This window comes from Panthera tigris, chromosome D3, assembly GCF_018350195.1.
Source record: "Panthera tigris isolate Pti1 chromosome D3, P.tigris_Pti1_mat1.1, whole genome shotgun sequence".
Classification (NCBI taxonomy): Eukaryota; Metazoa; Chordata; class Mammalia; order Carnivora; family Felidae; genus Panthera; species Panthera tigris.
In genome coordinates this window covers 7542702-7558952 of record NC_056671.1, presented here as the reverse complement: position 1 = coordinate 7558952, position 16251 = coordinate 7542702, and the positions used below count along the sequence as shown (strand labels likewise).

The 16251-nt window shown below is 54.1% G+C and overlaps 1 protein-coding gene and 1 long non-coding RNA gene across 2 annotated transcripts; both read right to left on the bottom strand.

The window, feature by feature from the left end:
- Positions 1–306: 306 nt before the first annotated feature.
- On the bottom strand, positions 307–2138 carry LOC122232627. The gene is made up of 3 exons (XR_006209985.1): positions 1406–2138; positions 833–879; positions 307–751 (listed from the first exon to the last, which is right to left on the bottom strand). It is a non-coding gene; the product is annotated as an uncharacterized LOC122232627 (long non-coding RNA).
- Positions 2139–4628: 2490 nt separating this feature from the next.
- On the bottom strand, positions 4629–13019 carry LOC102972161 (the record flags this gene model as incomplete). The annotated part of the gene is made up of 4 exons (XM_042962823.1): positions 4629–6400; positions 10651–10822; positions 11113–11251; positions 12997–13019. Coding segments are annotated over 4 exons (684 nt in total), but the record flags the coding sequence as incomplete, so codon positions are not given.
- Positions 13020–16251: the final 3232 nt, after the last annotated feature.

Here is a 16251-nt window from a genome sequence, read left to right as displayed (position 1 = left end):
CTGGCAATTTTGTTAAGTGCCCCGTCCGTTCTCAGCGGATGCAAGGCAGATCTGACCACCAGAGGGCAGCAGCGACCGCTCGTGAGAGCTTACAAAAAAGCCTACAGCTGGGAAAAGGAGGTAAGGCCCCCCCTAGTTCCACGCTATTATGTGAAAGTCCCAAGCTTTAGGCAGCCGGTCAGAGAGCCACCTGCTAGGTCAAGCACCGCCCCCCCCCCCCCCCCCCCCCCCCCCACACACAAATTTACAGCAACTCATTCATTCCTTTTTTACCACGCAAGTTTATTGAGAGGCAATTGTGTTCCTGCCTGGAGGGAGCTGTCTTAGGGGAAGCAGTCTCTTTAAGGGGCCTGGGAGATGTCAACGCTTTAGAGACCAGACCCCTGTAGGGCTCAGCGAAGGCTGAGCCTAAGCTTGGCAGTGTTGGGAGGGCAGACCAACGGGAGCAAGATGGGTACCCTGGACAAATGAACGGTGGCTGGAAAACCCCATCAGATTCTGCAGTGCCTGGGGAGTGAGGAGGGAGGCCAGACACGGTTGTCGAGGTAACCGGGGTTAGATCATGGAGGGCCTTGCTGCCAGGCTCAAGGGGCGGGGCGGGGGGCAGGGGGTGGTGTCAGACAGGAGACTCCCGAACAGAACAGGAGCCCAGCCAAAGCCAGGCCCTCAAGCTCTCTCGTGACCAGGGAGGAGCTGGGATTGGCTGGTGAGGCAGGACTGGGGGTCATCTTTCCACAGTGGCAGCTTGAGGCTGGCAGGAAAGGACCAGGTTACTATCACTCGGGGAGACGGAGGCTGGAAGAAGCCTTTGAGTGAGGGGAAGACCACTTACCTTTGCAGCCAGCCCTGGACCTGACCCTGAATCAGGGCCCCTGAAGCCTGGGGAGAGACAGGAAGGGAAGGAGAGGAGGGGCTAGGGGCAGAATGCGCTTAGGAGGGTCATCCCACTCTGAGCAGACTGTCACCTGGGAGTTAATCACACCTCCTGACTTTCCTCAAAATCCTCAGACCTCGGTTTCTATTTTCTCCACCTGGGAAACAGGGCTACAGTCCCAACTGAGGCAGATCAAATGGCTTCCACAATACCGAGGGGCAGGGGGAGGAGGAGAGGAAGAGCGAGACTTCCCCGGCCAGCCTGCGGCAAGGCACAACAGCTGACGCTGGCCCCAGACCGCCTGCCCACCCCCTGCCTGGCCAAGGGGCTGGCAGCACCCCAGCCCCACCCAGCCTGGAGCGTGTTTCAGCTGGACCCAGCTCCAGTGGTGGTGCAGGGGCTGGATCTGTACCTAAAAATACCCAGGAGCCAGGCCAGCTGCCGAGAGCTTCCTCAGAGGCAGCTGGGCCAGACCCGGCCAGCTGAGGAGCTGGGCAGGCGCACTCGCATGGGGGAACCCTGCTCCCTTACCTGTGACATGTTCTGAGGGGCCCAAGCCATTCACCTTCTATTCACCGGGAATTCCTGGAGAGGTTTAGGAGAGCAAGAAAGATTCTTTAAGTTGGTTCTTGCCATAGAGCTGATGGGCACAGAACAGAAGCTAGGGGAGCAGGCCGGCTGAGCTCAGGAGAGAATAAGGGCCAGATCCACTCGTCTTGTCAGGGCAAAGTCGGGCCAGCACAGGTCAGGATGGGGAAGTTAATGACAATTCTTACAGCCTCCACTTCCCTGGCACTTCTGCACATCCTGAGAGTTCACCTCACACCCGAAGGGTCATCCACCCCAGATGAGGCAGAAAAGACTGAGCTATTCTTTGACGTCCCAGAGATGGGAGGTGGCCAGGAATGGCCTGGGAGCCCAGGACTCTGTCCAGGTCGCAGCACTTGGTGGCGCTGGTGGGGAGGTCACACTGGAACACAAAAAGCTCCCCTCACAAAGCCAGAATTAAAAACATCTCAAAAAGTCATCATCCACCTTCCTCCTCCAGGTTCACACGGGGAGCCCTCAGCTCCCAGTGGGGCGGGGACTTGCTGAGGTCCCTGGCCAGTTGGAGATCGCGCTGGATCCAGGCAGCCTCCAAGATGGCGGGGTGCCTCTTTCCACAGTCCAGGCAGAGGCAGTCTCCACCCAGAGGGTCCAAAAGGTCGTATTCCAGGCTGGGGCCCCGGCGGACGGGCCGGAAGAGGAGGGACCCTAGCGTCCAGTAGCGAGGCAGGTCCAGCCACCTCCCAGCCTTGGGCCGCCTTTCCGCTGGCGTGGCCCTCTCCAGGCTGGCCCCACCGGATTGGCCCCAGGAGCAGCCCCGCCCCGAGCTCGCTTGGTGACCGGGGGCGGGGCCAATCTCTAAGCCCGGAGGAACTACAGCCAGAGGACAGACGGGCTGCTCCGTCTCTCCCTGCCCCCAGGAGGTGGCAGGGGTGGGGGGAGGGGACAAAGAAAGTAGAAAGAAGTAAAGAAGAAATGGTAGTGGGGAGGGGGTATGACTCTTACAGGTCACAGGGACACCTCACCCTTCTGAGAATCACACCCAGACCACAGTTTAGCACCTAATTGCTCCCTAATTGTTCCGAGGGCGGGACTGGAGGAGCTGGCTTCAGCCCTTCAGGCTGTGGCTGGGGGGCGAAGTTTAAGTCAATTATTTAATCATCCGACGCCCTTGGGATATAAAGACCCCTGTATCCGGGAGCCCTAAGGACTCTATCCAAAGGGATGCAGGACACCCTTAGGCAGCGAGCCAGTCTCGCGAGGATCAAAGGGGTTCTCAAAGGGGTTCAATGAGCAATTCAATGACAACCGAGTTTAAACCTCGTGTTTGGGGCCAGAGCGGAACAGGCCCATGGGATAAAAACGTGAGCCTCCTCAACTTCTACCAAGTGCTTCCCCCTCTCCCCGCACCCTGGATAGGGGGACGGGGCTCTGGTGCTAGGGACAGTGGAGTGAACCTCCTTTCCCCACCAAAGGACGAGATGGACCAAACCCAACTTATCTGGCACTGGAGACCCTCATGGGGCCAAGGGAAGGGGCCCAGAAAGAGCCAAGAGCACCATGCTGGTTACTTTCAAGCAGACAGCTGGCACGGGAGGGAGCCCGAAATAACCCAGACAGCTGGGGTGGGGGTGCCATGGACACAGGCGAGAGGCTGAAGTCAGGACACCTGGAAGCCCATACTGGCTGCCAGTGGTGGCCTCGTGACCTTGGGTGAGTCACTTATCTCTGGGTTTGGGGGGAGTGACCCTAAATCATGACCGACCATTGAACAGCCTGTGAAGCTGGGGGCAGGCCACCGCTCGGACTCCAACCACACGGAGGAAAAAACGGAGCTGGCTCCCTGCCTACGGAAAGCCAGTCTTCCCCTTGGCCCTGAGGCAGTGCCACGTGCTTCAGGGGTGGGTCGGTGGGGGAGGAGCTCACAGCCGGCCCAGCTCCCACTCCTTGCAGCCAAAAGGGAATGGAGGCCAGCTAGTGTGAAGTCAGAACGTGAGGCCAAGCCCCCTTAGTCACACTGAATTCCCCCCATTCCCGTTTCCAGCAGGCTTTATTATCATTTCACACAGGAGACTCGCCCAAGGTCACCAGCACAGCCGCCTGACTTAAAGCCTCTCTTGACCGAGCGCCAAGATGCTCTCAAAATCTCCAGGTCAAGCCCTACCGGCTCCCCTAAAACCTCAGTTTAGCCTTACAGTGAGTGGGCAGGGCCGACCCCGAGGAAGCCAAACTTCAGCCCAGATGGGGGAGTGGTGCAGATCAGTGGCACCTGGGACCCAAATGGCTCATCAAAGTAATCCCTAACTAGAGACCGCATGGGGGAGGGGTCAGAGATCAAGGGCCACACCATCTCCAGCTGTGGAGCTTTCTGGAGACAGTGGGACACCAGGAGCCAGTCAGCTTGTGTTAGGAGAGTAAGGAGAGTTGCCATTATTATGAAGCAAACGCCTCGGTTTCAAAAGCACTAGCTCACGTCCTCCTCACAACACCCCCAGGTGTTACCCAGCCCACGATATGCCCAAATTCGGGTGACCCCCAAGAACAAATCACCAGAGTCCAGAGTCAAAGCCAAGCGGCAAGGGCCGTTTATTGCAGGTTCGAACCCGGACCTCCGCGCACTCGTTGTCAGTGATGCTAAGAGGCCCCGAGCGAGGTTTTTACAGCCTTTTTATAGACAGGCACAAACAAGTTATGGGGAAGTTAGGGATCTTCCACGGTTACAGAGCTGTTATTGGTTGATATTGAAATTTGAACACTCAGCAAAACTTGATTGATTCCCGCCTTTAGGTGAAACCACGACCGGGCACGCACTGGCTGGTTCCGGGAATGGCGGGGTGGGGGGTCGTCTTTTCTTTGCGGTTGTGGGTACACCTGGTAATTTTTCTTAGTCTCTCATTCCCCCCTTTCTTTGGTGCCTTAAGAGCCAATGTTGGATCTTATGTGTTTGACTCAAATGTTTCATTAATGATAGGTTGGTATTGGGTTCTGAGGACCATCAGTTGAATAGTATTGACTCTTTCTTTGATAAAAGCTAACATTTTGTTTATGATACATGGCCCTATTGTGAGGAGAAGTAGCAAGCTTAGCAATGGCCTTAAGAGGGGGAGGAGGTATGGGAGGAAGCCGTTGAGTCCGAACCATAAAGGGTTGTCAGCTAATTCTTTCCGACGGCGGGCTAAATCTTCTTGGAGTTGTTTGATTTTTGTTCTTACTATTCTTGACTTGTTAGCATAAAAGCAACATTTTTCTTGGAGGGCTAAACATATCCCACCTTGCTCTGCAGTTAACAGGTCTAGTCCCCTTCTATTCTGTAATACTACCTTGGCTAGGGAATCAAGCTGATCCTGTCAGTCTCGGACGGTTCCGGACAGGGCCTGTACATCTTCTATTAGCTGTCGCGGAAGTTGATGGTATGTGTGGACAGATACACCTAAGCCCGCCGATCCAGCTGTTACAGCTCCCGTTATTCCTAACCCTACTAATAGGGGGATGACTGCCACTGCTCTCTTGGCTCTCCATGGTAGATAGTCTAAGCTAGGTATAGGCATCGGGGAATCCCCTGGAACCAGGTCTACATCCGGAAGGAGGGTTGCTGGGACGCAGATTCCTGTCCAATTTGGGGGTAAGTAAGTGTGAGCGAGATTGCCCCCACATATAAATACAGTGGTGTTGGAGCTACGTAGTGAGGAGTTGATTACTGTATAGTTGGTACAGTTAGCGAAAGAGACCTCCCCTAAATCAATACTGTCGTTAGCGTCTGTGTGATTTTTAACAAGACATGAGATATTGAATACAATGGGAGATTGCACGGGGAAGGGGTCGACGGGGTTAAAGGGATGACAGTCATCAGTGCTATCGAGGCTTAGGGTGGTAGGGATTGCTACAGGTCTGGACTGCCCCTGAGGGAGACATAGCCAGCAGTCCTGGGCTAGAGCGGGGTTGGAGGCATTTAGGAGCGCAAAGGTAGCCTTAGTTATATTCATAGTCTGAGGGTCCAGGTCGGAATGGCTATTTTCAGGCAGAATTAGTGGGTGGTAATTAAGTTGGGGATACATCCCCTGAAATATTTTTTTCAAGTTTCTTCCGGGTTTCAATTTGTCGGACCGTATCTTGGGGCCCACCCCCGTCTGAAACGTGTACCGGGGCTTTGGTATTCCAGCACACATGAGTTCCTACTGTGCCCCGGCACCCTGCCTGCATATATTTATTTTCTCCCGTTACCGCGGCAGTCCTGGCACGCTGCAATACTGCGGTGAAGTAGGTTTCGTTATCCTGTCCTATACACTGCTGGACAGCAGTATAGCAAGTACTGTGCATGGAGTCTTGGTAAGTGCTACAGGGGCATCTAGAGCTAGGGGGGAGAGTTTTAGGTTTAGGAACACATTTCCATGATTGAGAGCCCCCATTGCTCCATAATTCTGAACTAAATAGGCGGTTGTTTCTCCACAATCCTGTGTGTAGGTGTACCGCTCGGGTACTACTGGGGATTCAGACTTTCCCCCTCTACATTCACATGGTTTTCCATATAAGTTATGTAGTATTGCCTCCTTAGCTGGAGGTTCGAGGCCTCTGCTCACAAAGGGGGTTTGTAAAATAAAAGAGGTTACAAAGAACAGAATGATTATCATGGCTATGGCTTGGGTGGTTTGCGGCACAGGGTGATTTTTAGGGGATCGTCCTTACTCCGGTCGATTGTCCAGGTTGTTCCTTTCGCTGGAGGTCCGATGAGGTCTGAGAATGGGTCTACAGGCTTGGCGTGGGTGCAATGAATCCAGGTGGCGATTCCGTCTACTTTGATGGCCATAGGTGTTGTCAGGATGACCTGGAAGGGTCCTTTCCACCTGGGTTCCAGATTTTCCTGCCGATGACATTTGACGAGGACCCAATCCCCTGGCTGGAATTGATGTGGAATAGGCGGGGATCCAGTCTCATAGAGTTCCCTTAATTTGGGCCATACATCTTCATGGACCCTCTGCAAGGCTTGTAGGGAGACCAAGAATTCAAGACTATTATCGTTCTCAGCTTTGACAAGGTTATCTTTTAGATTAGGGATGATAGGGGGTGGTCTACCATGCATTATTTCATAGGGTGTGAGTCCCAGTTTGTATGGGGAATTACGCACCCTGAACAGAGCGTAGGGGAGAAGGACCACCCAATCAGCGCCAGTCTCCATGGTCAATTTGGTTAGGGTCTCCTTTAATGCTCTGTTCATTCTCTCTGCCTGTCCTGAGCTTTGGGGTCGGTATGCACAATGTAATTTCCAATCAGCCCCAAGTATGGCAGCCAGTTCCTGACTTACCTTAGAGACGAATGCAGGTCCATTGTCTGACCCTATCCTTACTGGAAAACCATACCTGGGCAGGATTTCTTCCAGGATCTTTTTGGCTACAATCTGCGCCGTTTCATTCTTGGTTGGAAAGGCTTCAGTCCATCCTGAAAATGTATCTACAAAAACTAGCAAATACTTCTATCCATATTTTCCTGGTTTTACCTCAGTGAAATCTACTTCCCAGTAGGTCCCCGGTCTGCTCCCTCTTTGTCTTACCCCTGTTGCCTGAGGATTGCTATTCGCATTGTTGAGTTGGCACACTGTACATTTAGTGACTACTTGATTGACCTTATCGGAGACATTTCTGATTTTTAGTCCAGTCTGTCTCAGTAAGTCCAACATTCGCCGGGAACCTAAGTGGGTGCTGTGATGGATCCGCTCTAGAACCTACCACCCTAGTTTATCTGGGAGTATAATGCTGCTTTTGGGGTCTCTCCACCAGCCATCTTTGACTCGGGTCATAGGAAGTTTACTCATCCATTGAATATCGCTTTCTGAATACTCAGGGCTGGGGGGCAATTCCCGGGGTCCGGGGTCTGGCAGCTGTAGGGTCAGTAATTGCGCTGGGGGCCGAGCTATGTTTTTTGCAGTCCAATCGGCCAAATTGTTGCCCCGAGAAACTGGGTCGGTTGCCTTCTGGTGTCCTGGGCAATGCACAATCGCTAGCTTTTTGGGTTCCCATAAGGCTGCTAGCAGGGCTAGAATCTCTTCTTTATTTTTGACGTCTTTCCCTTCAGCTGTGAGCAGCCCCCGTTCTCTGTATATCGCCCTAATGTACATGAGCAGTGGCGAAGGCATATCGGCTATCAGTGTACACGGTTAGCTTGCGGTCTCTTCCTAATTTTAGGGCCTGGGTTAAGGCTATTAGTTCAGCCTTCTGGGCCGAGGTTCCGGGGGGTAGGGCTTCTGCCCAAACCACCTCGGTTTCTGAAGTTACGGCCGCCCCCACATACCTTTGTCCTTGGTGAACGAAGCTGCTTCCGTCGGTAAACCAGATGGCGTCTGCATCCGATAATGGTTGGTCCTGCAAGTCCTCCCGGACCCCGTAAACTTGAGCCAGTATGTCGGTGCAGTCATGAAGTGGGGTTCCCATGTCTGGGTCTGGCAGCAGTGATGCTGGGTTCAGGGCCGTCGAGGGGGTGAAGATGACCCTGAGGGGGTTCAGCAGCAGTCCCTGGTAATGAGTGAGTCGGGCATTGCTCAACCATCGGTCAGGCGGCTGCTTGAGGATGCCCTCGATGGCATGCGGGGTGGTGACTTGTAGCTCTTGGCCCATGGTCAGCTTATCAGCATTCTTTACCATTAGGGCAGTGGCTGCAATCATCCGGAGACAGGGTGGCCATCCGGCGGCCACTGGATCTAGCTTTTTAGACAGATAGGCTACTGGCCTGCGCCAAGGGCCTAAATGCTGGGTTAGCACCGCCTTAGCTATGCCTCGGTTTTCATCTACATATAGGTGGAAGGGTTTGGAGACATCGGGGAGTCCCAGGGCAGGTGCTGATAGCAGAGCAGTTTTAATTTGTTGGAAGGCCTGTTCGGCTTCTTCCGTCCAACTATAGGGCTGTTGGTCCTTTGTTGCCTGGTATAAAGGCTTTGCTAATTCAGCAAACCCTGGTATCCATAGTCTGCAGAACCCAGCCGACCCCAGGAATTCCCTCACCTGTTATGGTGTCTGCGGTCTGGGAATACGAAGGACGGTCTCCTTCCGGGCATCCGTTAGCCAGTGTTGCCCCCCTTTCAGTAAGTAACCCAGATAAGTTACCTCTGACTTGCAGATCTGAGCCTTCTTTGCTGAGGCGCGGTAACCTAAGGTTCCCAGAGTTTGCAGGAGACCTTCGGTTTCCTGGATGCAGGCTTCGGGCGTCTCGGCAGCTATTAAGAGATCATCAACATACTGCAGGAGAGTTATATTAGGGTGTTGTTATCTGTACTCACTTAAATCTTTGTGTAGAGCCTCGTCGAACAGGGTCGGAGAGTTTTTGAATCCTTGTGGCAGTCTGGTCCAAGTGAGATGGCCATTTATGCCCCTGTCTGGATCTGTCCACTCAAACGCAAATAGCTCTTGACTTTTAGGTGCTAGTGGTAGGCTGAAAAAAGCATCTTTTAGATCCAGAACAGTATACCATTGTTTTTCTGGGCTGAGGGCGCTCAAAAGAGTATAGGGGTTAGGAACGGTTGGATGTATGTCGATCACCCGCTTATTGACTTCTCTCAGGTCCTGCACTGGTCTTTACTCCCCACTGTTGGGTTTGCACACGGGCAGCAGGGGGGTATTCCATGGTTAGTGGCAGGTGCGTAGGACCCCGAGGTCAAGGAAGCGGCGGATATGCGGTGTGATGCCATTTTTGGCTTCCACGGGCATCGGGTATTGGCGCACGCAGACGGGGTCCGTCCCAGGCTTGACCTCTATAAATAGGGCTGGGCGATGTTTTGCTAGCCCCATACCACCCGTTTCTGCCCACGCGTCTGAGAAGCGTTGAAGCCAGGGCTCAGTGCCCTGATCCAGAGGAGTGGGTTTCTGATGGGGCCTGTATTCGTCTTCTAGTCTCACAGTGAGTACAGATATGGGTTGGTTGTGAAAGTCAGTCACTGTGGGTCCTCCTGGTTGGAAATGAATTTGGGCCCCCATTTTGGTAAGCAAATCCCTCCCCAACAGGGGGCAGGGGCTGTCGGGAATGACCAGGAAGGAGTGGGTTACCTTCCCAGTTCCCAAGTCCACAGTCCTCTGAGTTGTCCAGGGGTACTTTTTTATTCCGGTGGCTCCTTGTACCCAGGAAGATTTTTCAGATACTTTATTTCCATGGGGCTTGACCAGAACTGAGTGCTGTGCCCCGGTATCAACTAGGAACTGGACCGGGGTCCCCTCCACTTGCAATGTTACCCTAGGTTCGGGGAGGGGACCCGAACCCCGTCCTCCCTATTCTGTATCTTGGGTAAACAGTATGGGGGCTGTTTTAGGCTGCCATTGTCCTTGGCTGGGGCGGGGTTGTTTCTTTTTGGGGCATTCTCGTGCCCAATGGCCTTTTTCTTTACAATAGGCATATTGATCTTTAAGTGCCGCCTGGGAGGGCGTGTTGTTTGAGTGCCTTCTGGGGGTGGCTGTTCTTTCTGGACTATAGCGGCCAGGACTTTAGTCATTTTCTCTGTGGCCTTGATCTGTCTCTCTTCTGGGGCGTCCCTGTTGCTGTAGACCCGTTGTGCTATACGGAGCAGATCCTGGATCTGTTTACCTTCTAAATCCTCTAGCCTTTGGAGTTTTTTCTTAATGTCAGGAGCTGCTTGATTTACAAAGGACATAACGACAGCAGCCTGGTTCTCAGGGACTTCTGGATCCATGGGGGTAAACTGCCTAAAGCCTTCCATTAATCTCTCTAAGTAAGCAGCTGGACTGTCTGCCTTTCCCTGTACGACCGAATATACTTTAGCCAAATTGGTGGGCTTGCGAGCTGCAGCCCGGAGACCCGCCATCAGAGTCTGGCGATAAATGAGTAGCCTTCCCCTACCTTCTGCCGTGTTGTAGTCCCATTCGTCCTGTGGAGGTCTGGTTAGGGGGAAAGCTGCATTAATGAGGTCAGGGTTAGATGTCGGCTGACCGTCGTCTCCGGGAACCAGCTTTCTTGCTTCTAATTGGATCCTCTCTCACTCCTCTGTAGTGAACAGGATGCGGAGGAGCTGCTGACAGTCATCCCAGGTGGGCTGGTGGGTGAACATGACACTGTCTAAAGAGCTATCAGGTCTTTAGGGTTATCAGAGAATCGAGCGTTCTGTGTTTTCCAGTTGTAAAGGTCACTGGTGGAAAAGGGCCAATACTGGAGTCGGGGGTTGCCTGTTTCATCTGGGGGTCCTATTTCCCGCAGGGGTAGGGCCACAGTGGAGTCGGGGAGGTGAGGGTTTGGCTCACCCTGGGTGCGCCCGCGGGTTCGGCCGGCTGGCCCCTTGCGGTCGGTTTCGTTTTCAATGGGGCCCGGCGCAGCTATAGCCTCCCGTCCTCCTGGTTCCGGCGCAGCTGCCGCTTCCCGTCTTCCCGGTTCCCCTAGGGGGGCAACTAGCGGGGCGGCTGGTGCTGGTAGGGCCTGGGGTACGAGGGGAGGGGGATGATACGGTGGAGGGTCTAGGGATAGTAGGTCCTGACTATCAGGCAACATGGGATACAAGGGCGCGGATGGCGTCTTTGGTTTTGGGGGATCTGCAGTCCGCATGGCAAGGACCTTACACGTTCCTGAGGACAGGAAGGGGGCCAACCAAAGGGGTGGATTTTCCACCAAATCTTGCCATGTAGATGTACATGCCTTGTACATCTAGAACGTAAGGGAATCTGATCTGGGTGTCCCTCGCGACCCGGTAGAAAAATCTTTGACTTCACCTTGGCAATTATAGGGAGGCAGAAAGTTCCTTCGGTTGGCCATCCAACGCCGAAGGTTGGCCATTCGGAGCGGCAGAGGGTTATTAATTTTCCCCTCCGGATGTCTAGACTCAAATTCTGTCCTCTGGTCCTAACATCCCTGAAGTTAACAACAAGGAGAGAAAGAGGAGTGCTTTGAGATTGGCCCATCTGTATCCTGGGGGTGGAGAAAAGGATTAAAAGGAGAAACAGTAAAGTTATGAGGATTTCTGGTTGCACCAGGCCAGGTCACCTGTGAAAGAGAAGGGGTTCAACACTTAAAGGTTATAGAATACAGAACATGAAACATAGGTCGCTAGCGCGTTTTGGGTGTCCGTAACCCGAACAGAAAAGCTCCGATGGGCCAAAATGGTGCCCCAGACGGGTGCCAGAGGACGTCTCCTACTGGTCCCGACTGACTGCCCTATAGCGCGTCCGCCAGGGCTGTGTCAGTCCCCGATACAGATCCCGCGCGGGAGAGAGCCAGAAACGAACAGACGATATACAGACAGAAACGGACAGAGCCGGCTCACTTACCGATCGGCTTCAGGGACGACCTGTTGACTTGGGGTCTGGAGGGCTTGGGGGTATCCCGGACGAGCCCCCAAATGATATGCCCAAATTCGGGTGACCCCCAAGAACAAACCACCAGAGTCCAGAGTCAAAGCCAAGCGGCAAGGGCCGTTTATTGCAGGTTCGAACCCGGACCTCTGCACACTCGTTGTCAGTGACACTAAGAGGCCCCGAGCAAGGTTTTTACAGCCTTTTTATAGACAGGCACAAACAAGTTATGGGGAAGTTAGGGATCTTCCACGATTACAGAGCTGTTATTGGTTGATATTGAAATTTGAACACTCAGCAAAACTTGATTGATTCCCGCCTTTAGGTGAAACCACAACCGGGCACGCACTGGCTGGTTCCGGGAATGGCGGGGGTGGGGGGGGTGGGGGGTCTTTTCTTTGCGGTTGTGGGTACACCTGGTAATTTTTCTCTTAGTCTCTCACCCAAAGGCTCTCAAAACATATCCTCAGATTGCAGCATCGGCATCATCTGGGAACTTGGTAGAAATGCAAGGTCTCGGGCCCCACCTACCGAATCAGAAACTTGAGGACTGGGCCCCAGCAGTATGTTCTAATGAGCCACCTGTATGACTCCGGTGCACACTCTAGACTAGGGATCAGTGACCCAGCCCCATTGTGCAGATGGGGAAATGGGCTCAGAGACTCAGCAGCTCATGCAAAGTCACAGCACATAAATGGCTAGCCAGGTTTCAAATGCCAGTCTGTCTCATTTTAGAACCAGGACTCTTGGGGGGGGGGCCTGGGGGGGTGCAGAAAATCGTGGGAATTCCCAAGAAGGGGGAGAAGAGTCCAGAAGCCTCTTTCTCCGAGGAAGCTGGCCCAGATCTCAGGTACTTGTGTTCACCTCTGTAGCAGCCAGACATCAGAGGGGAAGAGACCAGCTCACGGTCACCCCACATGCCCCCACTAGGGCCGGAAGGGAGGGCCAGAGCAGGGCTGAGCTTCCTGGCAACAGACTACCTTTCGGAAGAGGCATCCATGGCCCTACCCCGCCCACCCCAAAACACACAACTGGGAAATACTTGCAAGTTCAGCCTCTCCTATGCTGCTCAACACTGCAGAGAATTGCACGCCCCAAACTCTTGACAACAGAAGCTGACAGGCGGGGATGGATGGACCAAGCAGGCCCAGCAGGCAGCCGATTTCACACACAACAGTCCCACACATCTGTGGGGGGGAGGGGCTGCAGAACCAGCCTAGCGGGTTTGGGGTGCCCGCCCTCCCTGGGCTCCAGGCCCAAGCCCCCCAAATCTTCCTCTCAGACTGGGAAAGGACTCACACCTACCTTAGAGTATTGTCAGAGTGAAATTAGGCCTGATCCTGCTGTCCAAAGGAGGATGGTTCACTCTGGGGATACCTGGCCGTCGCCCTTTCTCCAGCCAAGAGCCTGGCGGGGAAAAGTCGGATGGTTTCTCAGGGTGTTGATAGCCACAAACCGGGTAGGGTCTCCTTGAGGGAAAGGGAGCCTTACAAAAGCCCCCCTTTCCCATCTGCCCAGGGGGCCCTCACTCTGGAAAGGATGGGGGTGGGGGGCGGCTGAGTCACGAAGGTTCAGCCAGGGCGACTAGCAGCAGGAGGCGACTCATCTGCATTTCCAAAGGCCCGCCCAGTCCACGTCCCCTCCCCGAGAATGGGCCGGAGATATGAGGGCTTACCCTGGAGCCCTCCGCCTCAGGGGATCCCGGGGAAGGCCTCTCGGCTTTCCCAGGCCACAATCCTCCCTCACAACCCCCCCCCCCCCCCCCCCCGCCTCTAGAGCTCAGGGTTGGGGGGTGTGCCCTGCACGACTAGATCAGTGGCTTCCGTGAAGGCCTCGAGCCCAAAGTGGGGACAAAGTGGGGGAGGGAGCTACCCCTCGGGCTCAGCTGTTACGGGCGTTGAGAGCCAGACAAGGTCGCCGAGGCCCGGGGAGGCAGCGGGGGTCGGCCTAGGATCAGGGTCGGGCCGCGAGGGAGGCTTCCGCCGCCTCCGGAGGCGCCGGGCGGTGTCAGGGGAAGCCTCGAGGCCCCGACCGTCCCCGTGGCCCTTTGCTACTGGCTCCCGCTCCCCGGGCTCGGAACGAGGTCTCCTCGTGCCCCTCACCCCTCCCCGGAGTCGGGCGCGGGGTCCGGGGCGGCTGCGGAGCCCGCGCTCGTCGTCGAGGCCTCCCCCGGCCAGGGGCGTCCACGCGGGCGGCGGCCTGAAACGCGGGCGGCGGCGCGCCGGCCTCCCCTCCCCCCCGGCCCCGCCGCCTCCTTCCCTCCTCCCGCCTGGCGCGCAGCAGCCGCCACCGCCCGAGCCGCGGGCGGCGCGCGAAATGGCGCCCGTCTGGCCGCCTCGCCCGGCGGAGGCGACAGTGGGAGCCGGGGCGCGTGACGCCCCCAGGCCCACGGCCCCCGCAACAGTCTCCGCGACCACCCTCCGGCGTGGGGCGCTGTGCCCTGGCGGGTTCTCGGGGCCCGGCCCGGCGAGGGGCCGCCGTCAGCCCCGGGCCCCCAACGACAACCGGGGAAAGAGGGAGGAAGGAGGAGGAGGAGGGCGGCCGCCATTAGCCACCCGCAGCCCGGCCCGCCCGCCGGCCAACCCCGGCCCTGGCCCCGGCCGGCGGCTCTGCTCTGAACCTGAAAATAAAACTCGTGTTTGGGAGGGAGGAGCGAGCGCGGTCGGGAGAACAGGCAGCGCTTGGTGGCAGGCGGGAGAGATGCTGCGTCATGGTGCCAACATGGACGCCGGCCTTTTGTCCTTTTTTTTGCTTAGGAAGCGCAGGCCCGCCCAGGAGCCCCGAAAAGCCGGCTTCAGAGTGCGAGCCCGACAATCAAAAGAGAGAGAGGCCCTAGGCCGAGTGGGGAGCTTTCCTCGTTTTTCGAGCCCCCCCCAATCTCCAAACACTTCAACTTTCTCCTCCCCAGGAAGGCTCAGACCTAGAAAAGCGAAGGGGATGAACGCAGGCGGCTCCATGGATGCCCGAGCTCGCTGGGGAGACCCTCCCCACGCCTCCGGGGCAGAAGGGGCAAAAAGGCCTGAGGAGTCCTCGTCCCCCCACCCCTCCCCATCTGGCTGCCAAACATAAAGCTCCAGAAACCTTCTTCTCCCTTCAGGTCCCAAACATCTGTAGCCCTTGGCCTGCTAGAAAAAAGATTTCCTCGAAGGGGCAAAAGGCACTTTTTTTTTTTTTTTTTTTTTAAACTTACCGGCTCTGCCCGGTGCCATGGAGTCTGGAAGATCAAGCTGGGCGGAGGTTTTGGACGTGTTATGTAAAAAATATCTTTTGGCGGGGGGTGGGGAGGGGGGATTGTTTAGTTAGGATTATTGGGGGAATGGTGGTGTCTTTCTTGTTGTTACCTTTTTGTAAGTTACACTCTCATGGCATTTTCTGCTCCTTCCACTTCTGCAAACTTTCCAGGGTTGGGTTGGCAAAAGGCGGCTTCGCTGAGGACTGTTTACTGCTCTGGATATAGCAATGGTGTGATCGTCATTAAGAGACAAAAGGCGAAAATACACAGTCAAATCAAACAAAAGGCAAAAGACGCACGGCCATCCCAACCACCATAGAAAATACCCGCGAGTTAACGTTGGTGTTTGGCTCGAACCAGCTAGGACTTGTTTTCCAGTTTTAATCTAGTTTCCTGTGACGGCTTTAGACTCTGTACACAAAGAGAAGGTCTTCCTTTCCCTCACCCACCCCCCTACCAAGACGAGAAAAACAGAGCTGTTTTTCTTCAAATAGATCGATTTTCAAAGAACGTGTACATGTTACTGGGAAGAAAGCTGACTAGCATTTATTGCTTTAAACATTTTCAAAAGCTTAAAGCTAGAAAACCTTAGCTTTATAAAAGCAAAATCGTCTAAAAGCATTTTCACTGGCTTATATTAGACAAGAGCGACAAAGACATACATGCAGATGAAGGTTCAGAAAATTAAGGACATCTCAGCAACATTAACATGAAAACTGCACTGCGTAAGGACAGAATGGATTGGGTACTTACAATGTAAAAGGTTTTTTAAAAGCTTAAAAGTAACAACTGCTTACAATTTTTTGTTGCTGCCATTTCGCTAGTCCTAAAACTATACATTTAAAACATTACCTTGTTAAAAAGAGAGCAGAAGGAGTTAATAAGATGGCCAGGTTTAAGTGTTTAATAGAGGAAACTATATATATTTAAAAATTTATTGTTCAGTCAAGAGAATACAGATTAAGACAGCTCCAAGCTCCCCCCACCCACCCAAGAAAAAAAGAGGAAAAAAATTAAATATGTCATTTACTTAGGTTTTTTGGAATTCAAAATTGTTAACTGCTGACATTAATGGTGTGCTATGACCTAGTTATACAAGACAAAGATGGATTCCAAGTCATAAGGAAAAATCCAGATCTTTTTAAAAAGTCTTCTTCATTCTTCCAATTGTGAGTCCTTTAGCCTGTTGACAAATGTTAAACACAACACTGAGGCGTCCTGAACTGGATGGTGGAGTCAAAGGAAAAGCATTCCCCATTTGCAACAAAGGAAAAACCCACTTGGCCATTTAATTCCATTGCAGAAAAATGGCTCCCCTCATCTGTTGG